Source organism: Macrobrachium nipponense, chromosome 30 (assembly GCF_015104395.2).
Source record: "Macrobrachium nipponense isolate FS-2020 chromosome 30, ASM1510439v2, whole genome shotgun sequence".
NCBI classification, from domain to species: Eukaryota; Metazoa; Arthropoda; class Malacostraca; order Decapoda; family Palaemonidae; genus Macrobrachium; species Macrobrachium nipponense.
In genome coordinates this window covers 57,473,948-57,485,036 of record NC_087218.1, presented here as the reverse complement: position 1 = coordinate 57,485,036, position 11,089 = coordinate 57,473,948, and the positions used below count along the sequence as shown (strand labels likewise).

Here is an 11,089-nt window from a genome sequence, read left to right as displayed (position 1 = left end):
TCCTAATCCTTGTAAGTCCTTGTAACAAGCATATGGTCAGTGTGAATGCTAAAGCATTAATTATAAAATAATGATACTGTGGAAAACTGTACAGTGAGACTATGCATACACTGTTATGAAATATGATTAAGAACTGTGGTTTTCAAGAAGGCAGATCATGGAATTAAAAACAATAGGAAAATTGTAAACTATAAAGATAACAAATTCATGATTAATATACTTACTAATATACAAATGATCCAAAACAGACTTGTAAAGAGTAAATCAAAGGTGACAAACAAGCAGAAGAATCGACGTACTGCAGACATACGTCCATTAACTTGCATTCCTGACACGTAATTTGTCATCAAGAGTTCTGTTGAGGCTGCATTTACACCCCCAAGTCCTCCTAAAAAAGAAGTTTTCCTTGGTAAACACATTCAGTAATCCCCTCCTTCAAATGTACATTTTAAGATATCTTCACTAAGTTTCTGAAAACTGTAATTAATTTACTTTAGCTCTCTATGATATTTAGAAAAAAATACAGTGCTACATACCTACATTTCATTATTCATTATATATGTAATCCAGCATAGGTCATACTGAAATTTAAACAAGTACAGAAGGTCAAGGCTGACTCAGTTACAAACCAAAGGTGAAAATTCATGATGCATACCCCAGATATACTGTACATTTCTCATTTTGCAAAAAATAAAAATTTAAGGAAAGCACTGATCAACAAACAATATGATTGCAGCAATACCTAAAATATATAAAACAATGTTCATATTCTAGCTGTGCCTCTATTTGCCTCATGCACATATAGCTTAAGCCATTCAAACTAACATTTAACTATTGGTGAAACCTTGGTTGCGACAGCAATTCTCAAGGGTTACTGTCACATATACTGGGAGCTTAGGACAACACTGGCATGATACCTGAAGATAAGAATCACTACAGTTAAAGGTTCAAGGTTGCTAATCAACATACATATACAATCACAGCCCAAGGCCACCTTCACCAACGTTAGGGCCAGGGAAAATCAAGCAGTAGCCCCTTCTGACTCGGTACATAGATAGAACTATGGCCCACTCAAACCCCCATCCCTAGCTCACAATGATTATTAATAAGTAAATAGTTTGCACAGACTACTAAGTTGAAATTCTTAACTGTCACAAATCTGTCCTGAAAAATTTATGACTACATTACATCTTATTCAATATACTGTATCCCTTAGAAATCTACTAACTGGATGATTTGAACATGTTAAAGATTGTGACAGAATTTCTTTCAAGGATTTGTTTCTAATGCTTGACTTACATTATTGATTGACAGATGGACAATCAACAGATGTCTGACTGAAAGTGCTGTTCTGCACTCTCCAAATTAAGGCACTGAGTCAGATGAGTGTGGCCAATTCAAAGATAGGATACTACTTTAATGTGATGTTCACTTCAGCAAACTTATTTCCTTTTATGTTTTGTCTAGGGATCCAACAGACTTCAACACTGATACCAGCTTCATATAATTTGTCAAATGAAAACTTGGAAATCTGTTGAACAAACAGATTAGTAATGGGAATTTATTTTTAAAGATCTCTTAAAACACTGCTGGTCAATGAAAAGGATAAATTTCTGTTGTAGCATGATCTCAGTAATCTTAACTGCTCATCACAAAGCCAACAATTCTGCTATGAAAAAATAGCATTATTGTGTAAGGAAAACTAGCTTTTTTCATTAGCCAATATTGCAGCACATCCTACACCTGACAACCAAATCTATCTTCTCCTTTTAAGAGTTCTGTTACCCTTAAAAACAAATGAATATCACACTTCCTCTCTCTAGTCCTAATGCAGAGGGGAATAAGGCTACTGGCAAAGAGAGGGCAAGTTTCTTGAGTGTACTTCTTGTGATAGGTCATGGAGAGTAAATATCAGTCAAACAGACAAAGCAGATGATGCTGGAGTTGTATCTACACACTTGCTACTGTACTAAGTATCTGAATGAGATGACAGGAGAATGTGAGCTAAGTTTCTGAAATGGAATTCTCAAAGAATAGGAGGCCAGGTGCCTTTCAAGTCTCTGTGCCATAATCCACCCATGGGTCATATTTACCCTTTCTGCAACAACTAAGAATCTGTAGGAACAAACAATAAGGCAACAGATTTTCATAGGTTAAGACTCCTCTTTGACAGAAAGAACAAGAAACCTGACAAAAAAGGACATTAACAATTGAAGTACTGAAAAATGAATCTCATTCTACTTTGTCCTCTGTAATCCTTCTCTCATGCCCCTTTTCATTTCTGAGGCAAGACTCAGAAAGCCAGATGAAGTACAGTGGGTCATTGCTTTTTTATTGGCTAGGTTACAATGACCCCACCCACTTTCAAGGAAAGAGAGGAACCACCTGGCAAATAGCTGTTTGTTTTATGCCCTTAAGGAGAAAGAATCCTGCTAGGGGGTGGAGGGTGGGCTCCGATTATATAATTACTGGTTAAGTATAATCAAAACTTTATCTATAATAAAAATGTCAGTTTTTAAAATTTTTAATTATAGGACTTAATCAGTAATTATACAGCTGATTCCCACATTGAGGGATGGTGGGATGCATGGATATTTCTACCTCAAAATATTAACACTGTAAACTAGAAAGAGGATAGAAAAAATTTGCCAACATAATATAAAAATATTTGTTGATTTGTTACCTGACTAGAGTTAATCCAGGAAAGTACCGCCTCTGGTTGTCACTCATCTTATCATGTAGAGGTGTGGCAGTATAGCCAGCAAGCACCTACTACTTTAGTGGGACCTTTGTGAAGGATATTTCCAATGGCCAATAAAGGAATAGATAAATTGCCCCTGCCCAGGGCTCAGTACCAATAATTCACCAGAGAAAAACTTGTTACCTATATCCAAATATATCTAAATAAAAAACCACCACCACCCTACCAAAGGACTGGAGGGTACCCATGTACTTCATACCTCTAAGCTTCCCAAAAAAACCAACATCTTATATCAAGGAGAAAAATTTTTTTAGGAAGGGTTGCTTCCTACTTCCTACACTTCCTTTCCCAACACCACAGCAGCCACAAAAAAAGGACACAAGGTACTACAATCATCCTACATTGTTTCAATATCTCGAAGATAATGAGATGCCAACACAGATTTACATTTTCAAAATGTAGTTTAAAATTACTCAATTTTCAAAATATAGTTTAAAATTACTAATAAGGACAGGTTTCTTTTAAAAGCCAGAGAAGTGGCTACTGCTCTAACCTCATGAGATTTCACTTTATATAAGGGGAACGTGTATTCTTGAACTGACGAGTGCACTTTGTGGATCACATCTGGTAGAAAGAATGCTGGTGCATTCTTAGACAATGGTCTATATGGGTTCTAGACAGAGCACCACACATTGCAAGAATTGTCGCAAATGTCCTTAGTTTATGTAGGTAGTATTTGAAAGATCTCACTGGACACTGATCTTTCCACATCATCAGATCCCAGAACTTCTGTTAGGATCTTCATAGAGAAAAAATGAGGCCATGGGTTAGAGGAGGACTCGTTCCTGGCCAAAAAATCAAAGGAATGTGAGCAGATAGCATTCCCTTTTGAAAAGCCTACCCTTTTATCCAAGAAATGCATTTCACTGATCCTCTTTACCATCGCTGAAGATATCGGAAAAAGGGTTTTTCTTGTTAGGTCTCTTAAGGAGATAGAATGGATAGGCTCAAAGTGAGGACCTGACATCCACTTCAAAATTACGTTGAGATTCCAAGGTACTGTAGGGGAATCTTTACCCTTGGAGGTGTCAATAGACTCAATAATCTCTGAAATGTCCAGATTGGAGGACAAGTTCAATTCTCTATGATGAAAGACTGATCCCAACATGGCTCTATAGCCTTGATGGTGGATGATGAAAGGTTTCTCTCTAGCAAGGGGAGAGAGGGGCTGACAACAAAATGACCCGTTGGTTATCTCTAGTTTTATTGTCTCTGACACCGAGTTCATCCAAGCCTTTTTCGAAGCAAAGTTGCTAACATTAATTCGAAAGGTCCAGAAGTCTGACAGTTGAACACACAGTTGTTCTCACTTGTTCAACATGTCAAAGGCATGGTCTCCTCTTTTTGCTCTTACATGACCAGGAAGGAGGCCAAGGTGAGATCAACTATCAGTCAGTTCAGAAGCTTACTCAGAGTCCTCCCACCAGGGAAGTAAGTCTTCTTCATGTAAAGACTGATGGTTTGTATACTGTGTAAGAACAAAATTATATTTTTATGATAAAATAAGATTTTATACATACTTACCAAGTTAAATAGCTATAATTTCTATCCAGCAGCTGCTGGAATTTTTGAAATTTGCAGTGGTGCTATTTTGTTTTGGCTAGGTGATTAACCTTCGCCCACTAACGAGGGAGAGAGGAAACAACTCAGCATGGAATTCAGTTGCTCATGTCCATTTACCCTTGAGAGAAGGAGGAGGGAGGGCTAGTATTTGTTAAGTATAAAAAAAATCTTTTTATAAAAAAAATATTTTTATTTATGCAACTAACCAAGTAGTTACATAGCTGAATCCCACATTGTTGGAGGTGGGATCCATGGATACTAGATTGCAATTCATATCATGTAATGAAAAGAAAAACAAATACAGTGCTGGCATTTAGAAAATGTTTGTTGGTTCCTTAACTGTTAAGAGAGCTGTTACAGATGATTACTGCCTCTGGATAACACTCACCTTAACTAGTAGACACATGGCGGTATAGCCAAGAGTCATCCTCTACTTCGTGGAAGCCATGCAGCTAAGATATATTCTGTGGCTAGCAAGGTCTACCCAATGATGCCCCTGCCCAGGGCACAGTAGCAAAAAACATCGAAACCAGAGTAAATATAATATATATATATCGCCCCCCAAAATATATTAAGAAACTCATACCCAACTAGTATCAAAAATAAAAGAACTGAAGGGTACTCCTGGTACATAGTACCCCCAAGCTTTCCTTGTGACTCAACAACCTTACTCAAGGTGGAGAGTACAAGATTAAGATGGAATGACTTCCTATACACCCTTACCCAACAACGTGCCACCAACTAAATACGGACCAAAGTTACTGCAATTATAAATTGTTGCAAATTCACACAGGTAATGAGATGTAAACACTGATTTACACTTCCAATAGGTAGCTTGAATAATACACACTAGAGATAGGTTATACTTAAAGGAGCTTGAGGTGAGCTTTAACTTTCACAGAATTAAATTCAGACACTTTAATCTGTGAATGCGCCTCTACAATAAGATTCCTCAAGAAGAACACCAGCTCATTTTTTGAAAGAGGGTGCAACGGGTTCCTGACAGAGCACCAGAGCACCATAGGTGATCAGAGGGGCCACGAATCTTCCCTGTTCACTGAAGGTAGTACTTGAGGGCTCTGACCAGACATAAGGATCTCTTCTTCCTCTGGTCCTATTAAGTCTGTGAGGCCTTTGGTCATGAAAGATCAAGGCCAAGGCTTAAAGGGAGTCTCGTTCTTCACTAAAATTCCCAAGGCTAAAGCACATACCTTGTGCAAACCCAATTCTCTTCCCCATCAAGTGAAGCTCACTCACCCTCTTCGCTGTGGATAAGGTTAACCAAGAACAAGGTTTTCGTTGTAAGGTCTCTGAAAGAGGCTGCACTCAACGGCCCAAAATGAGGTTCGGACAGCTTAACCCTTAAACGCTGAGCCGCTATTTACCAAAGTGTCTCGCGTATGCGGGTGGCGTTCGGGAGTTAGCGCCGAAGCGGAAAATTTTTTTTTTTTTAAATCACAGCACGCTTAGTTTTTAAGATTAAGAGTTAATTTTTGGCTCCTTTTTGGCATTGCCTGAAGTTTAGTATGCAACCATCAGAAATGAAAAAAATGTCATTATCATATATAAATATTGGAATATATGACAGTGCAAAAAAAAATTCATATATAATAGGTATACAGATCGTGCTGTGAGCAAAACGGTTAAAGCTAATGAGTTAATATTTTTGTTGTATTGTACACTAAATTGCGATGATTTAGGTATATAACAAATTGTAAAATGATCAAAGCAACACAGAGAAAATATTATCACAATATGATGCATGAATTCGTAACACACAGATGTAAAAAAAAATTTTTTAAAAATTCACCATAAATTGAAATAGTGCTAGAGACTTCCAATTTGTTGCAAAATGAAGGTAATTGATTGAATATTACTAGACTGTAAGTGTTTTAGCTTAAAATTGCAGTTTTCGACCATTTCGGTCGAGTTAAAGTTGACTGAAGGTTAAATTTTCTCTATTTATCGTGATTTATATGAAAATATTTCAAAATTGATAAAAGCTACAACCATGAGTTATTTTTAGTTATATTCTACATGAAAATGTGCATATTTTCATATATAAAACTTTGTTACGGCTCATATAAAATGGTGCAAACATTACGACAAACTGACGAAAGAATTTCTGAGTTTTTCGGCAGTTACTTCGCAGACGTAAAGAAGTGTTTTTAAAAAATTCACCATAAATCGAAATATTGTGCTAGAGTTTTCCAATTTGTTGCAAAATGAAGGTAAATGATTGAATATTACTAAAATGTAAGATTCTTAGCTTACAATTGTGTTTTTCGATCATTTCAGTTGAGTCAAAGTTGACCGAAGGTTGAAATTTTGGCACCTATTGTGATTTATATGAAAATATTTCAAAACTGATAAAAGCTACAACCATGAGTTGTTTTTTGTAGTATTCTACATGAAATTCACACATTTTCATATATAAAACTTTATGTAACAGCTAATATAAAATGGTGCAAACATTACGACAAACTGACGAAAGAATTTCTGATTTTTTTGGCAGTTACCGCGCGGACATAAGGAAAATTTTTTTTTCAGAATTCACCATAAATCAAAATATTGTGCAAGAGATTTCCATTTGTTGCAAAATGACGGTAAATGATTGAATATTACTAGAATGTAAGAGTTTTAGCTTACAATTGCATTTTTCGACCATTTCGGTCAAGTCAAAGTTGACCAAAGGTTGAAATTTTGGCACATCATGATTTATATGAAAATTGATAAAAGCTACAACCATGGGTTGTTTTTTATATTCTACATGAAACTGCTCACATTTTCATATAAAACGGTGCAAACATTACGACAATCGGGCGAAAGAATTTCTGATTATTTCAGCAGAGTTACCGCATGTACGTGAGGAAAAAAGTGTTTTTAAAAAATTCACCATAAATCGAAATACAGTGGTACCTCGACATACGAAAGGCTCAACTTACGAAAAACTCGAGATACGAAAGCAAATACGAAAAATTTTACAGCTCTACATACGAAAAGTTTTCAAGATACGAAAGGTTGTTGCTGTAAAGTCCCGAGATTCCCCCGGACCACCGAGAACAATTTTAAAACTCCCGCGCCACCAACTGAGTAAACTTGCCACCATCCTCCCGCTCTCCCATTGGTTCCTGATGCTAGTCACCCCATAAGGTCCTGCTCTCCTATTGGTCAGCATCTACCTCTTGTGCTTTAAGTATTCTATTGGTAAAAGGATGCTGTAAATTGAAAAACTTATTCATGCAATACATTTAATAAAAAAAAAAACATTAGGTAAAGATAGAGAAGAATAGAAATGAATGGTTATTATACTGTTTGGTAGTTTCAGTTGTTGAAGAGAGATAATGAAAATTTATGGCTTACTGTGTAAAGTGATTGCTTGGCGATCGTTCAATACTCGTAAGTGCTGGATGTAAACAGAAGTTTGGAAGCTTATTTTTGTTTGTTTATTATAGTTAATGGTTACTTAATAATTATTTGAAATGAGTACATGCAATACATTTAATAAAAAAATTGTGAATTAGATATCATAAAATTAAATAAGACAAATCAGACTGGGGGCCACAAATACGTATTTTTTAGAATTCTTTTCTTCTGTTTAATTTTACGTTTAAGTATCGTATTTTCATTTCATTTAGCTGTTAAGTAACTAGCTATCTCCATTAGGTTAAAGAAAATAGAATAAAGAATAGAAATGAATGGTTTTTATACTGTTTGGTAGTTTCATTAGTTGAAGAGAGATACTAATGAAAATTTATAGCTTACTGTGTGCTAGGAAAAATGATTGCTTGGCGATCGTTCGGTACTCATAAGACGGGTAAGAGCTGAATGTAAACAATCGATTGGAAGGATTTTTTTTTTTGTGTATTATAGTTAATGATTAATTAATAATTATTTGAAATAAGTACAAACTGATTATTTATACATTTTATTGGCATATTCTAAGCTTTTAGCTCTTAGGTTTAGATGTCAGAATCATAAACTAGGCTACAGTAGCAACCAATAACATAGGCTAGGCTTATTGCTAAGGGACATATGCTAAAGTCCTAATATATGCAGTAAAAATGGGGTTGAACATTACATGCAGTTGAATATTACTCAAGTATGTACAGTATTTTGCCTTTTTGGAGTCATATTACTTCCGTCGGATCGGCGTCGTAACCCTAGAACATGTGTTTTAGGCCTGGAAATATAATTTACTGGGGTGTTTTTGGAGGGCTTGGAACGGATTAGCCATTTTACATATAAAATGTGGTCCAAGATACGAAAACTTCATGATACGAAGGGCGCCTCGGAACGGATTAATTTCTTATCTCGAGGTACTACTGTACAGTGGAACCTCGACATACGAAAGTCCCAACCTACGAAAAATTCAAGTTACAAAATCAAATACGAAGATTTTTTTGCCTCTGCATACGAAAATAATGGTATTGTTATGATACAATAAAGTTTTATGCATACCTTACCTGGCAGTATATATATAGCTTATCCTCTTGACGCACTGGCAGAATTTCAAAACTCGCGGCAACCGCTAGTACACTGGTAGTTCAGGTGATGGCCACCCCGCTCCCTCCGTGGCGCTGGTACTTGGAACTATTCCCGTTTTCCTCAGATTTTCTCTGAACCCTGTCTCCTGAGGGGAGGAGGGTGGGAATTTAATTATATATACCTGCCAGGTAAGTATGCATAAAACTTTATTGTATCATAACAATACCATTTTTATGCATGACACTTACCTGGCAGGTATATATATAGCTGATTGACACATTTGGAGGTGGGTCATAGACAGCAATCGTCATAATTCAAAAATTTAACCAAATTTTTAGAACTATGTATTATGTTCCTTACATGGCTAAGGTAGCTGACTTCGTAGGCTCCTGCCTCTTAGCCTGCTAAACCTTAGTAGCTCTCAACTAGGACGTGACCTGTTTGTTGAGAAAGCTAACAATAAGGGCCTGACAACTGGACGTGACCAATTCGTTGACAGAGAACCCTAGCCCTCATTCACCACGGGCATTCATGCTAGGAAAGTTAGTCACCTGAACCACACACACATATAATACACACTAATCACCAGACTGAGTTGGTCTTAACCTCCTCAGACAACCATAAAAAACACTATAACCTAATTTAAAATAAAACCTAGCATGTTTTATTAAGGTTTATGGGGTGGAAACTCCTTTGCCCAGTACTGTACCTGAGGATACATACGGGCCTAACGTTTGACAATTATCAAAAGTTGTCTTCACGTCTCTAAGGTAATGCGAGGCAAACACAGAGTTTGTCCTCCAATACGTTGAATCTATAATGTCCTTGAGGGCTAAATTTTTCCTGAATGCTAAGGACGTAGCTACTGCTCTCACCTCATGAGCTTTAACTTTAATTAAACCGAAGCATTCTTCTTGACAAAGCAAATGAGCATCTTTAATGACTTCTCTTACAAAGAAAGCCATTGCGTTTTTAGACATAGGTCTAGTAGGATCTTTAACAGAGCACCACAGAGAACATGAAGTTCCCCTAATGCTTCTTGTTCTTTCTACGTAAAACCGTAAGGCTCTTACTGGGCAAAGAACCCTTTCTTGTTCTTGACCTACCAGATCAGCCAGTCCTTCAATCTCAAATGATCTTGGCCATGGATGCGAAGGATTCTCATTCTTTGCTAAGAACTCCTGTTGAAAAGAACAAACTGCTTTGTTGTGCTTCCAACCTATTTGCTTGTCAATAGCTTTGCAGCTCGCTAATCCTTTAGCTGTAGCTAAGGCTACTAAGAAAATAGTTTTCTTAGTTAGTTCTGCAACGGCGCACTGACCCATAGGTTCGAACTTATCCGTCTCCAAGAATTTGAGAACGACGTCCAAATTCCAAGAAGGGGTTCTGCACCGTCGATCCTTCTTTGTATCAAACGATCTGAGGAGATCTCTAAGATCTGCGTCATTGGACAGGTTTAAACCTCTGTGTCTAAACACTGCCGACAACATACACTTATAGCCTCTAATCGTCTGATTAGCCAAACCTAGTTCTTTCTTCAGGTATAGCAGGAAATCTGCAATCTGAGTCACAGAGGTACTGGATGAAGAAATCTTCCGATTCTTGCACCATCTAACGGAAGTTGTCCCACTTCGACTGGTACAACTTTGATAGTCGATGGTCTTCGTGCTCTTGCAACTGCCTTCGCTGCTTCTCTAGAAAACCCCCTCGCTCTGACAAGTCTTTCGATAGTCTGAACGCAGTCAGACCCAGAGCGAGGGTGTTCTTGTGGAACCTGTCGAAGTGGGGTTGTTTGAGAAGATCTACTCTCGTGGGTAGACTTCTCGGGGAATCTACTGTCCATTACCCAGGTACCTCTGTGAACCACGTTTGAGCCGGCCAGTATGGGGCTATCAGGGTCAGCCTTGTTCCTCGACTTTCCCTGAATTTCTTCATTACCTTTCCTAAAATCTTGAACGGGGGAAAAGCGTACGCATCTAGCCCCGTCCAATCTAGTAGGAGGGAAGGCATCGACTGCGACTGGGGGGGGGGGGGGGCAACGAGGGTCCGGGATTTGAGAACATAGTTCGGTAACCTCTTCGTCGCCGCGGTTAGCGAAAAAGATCCACTACTGGAGTGCCCCAGAGCTTCCACAGTCTCTGGCATACTTGAAGATGCAACATCCACTCCGTGGAAAGCACTTGTCCGTCCCTGCTCAACAGATCCGCCCTGACGTTCTTCTCTCCCTGAATGAACCTGGTGAGCAGGGTGACGTTTTCTTTCTGCGACCAAAGAAGA

General features: G+C 37.7%; 1 protein-coding gene across 1 annotated transcript in view; it reads right to left on the bottom strand.

The window, feature by feature from the left end:
• LOC135202169 (steroidogenic acute regulatory protein-like) overlaps nucleotides 1–11,089 on the bottom strand; it is a 321,018-nt gene that overhangs the window by 282,930 nt on the left and 26,999 nt on the right. The window contains 1 exon segment of the mRNA XM_064231424.1: nucleotides 225–388. Coding sequence (XP_064087494.1) covers nucleotides 225–388 — 164 coding nt within the window.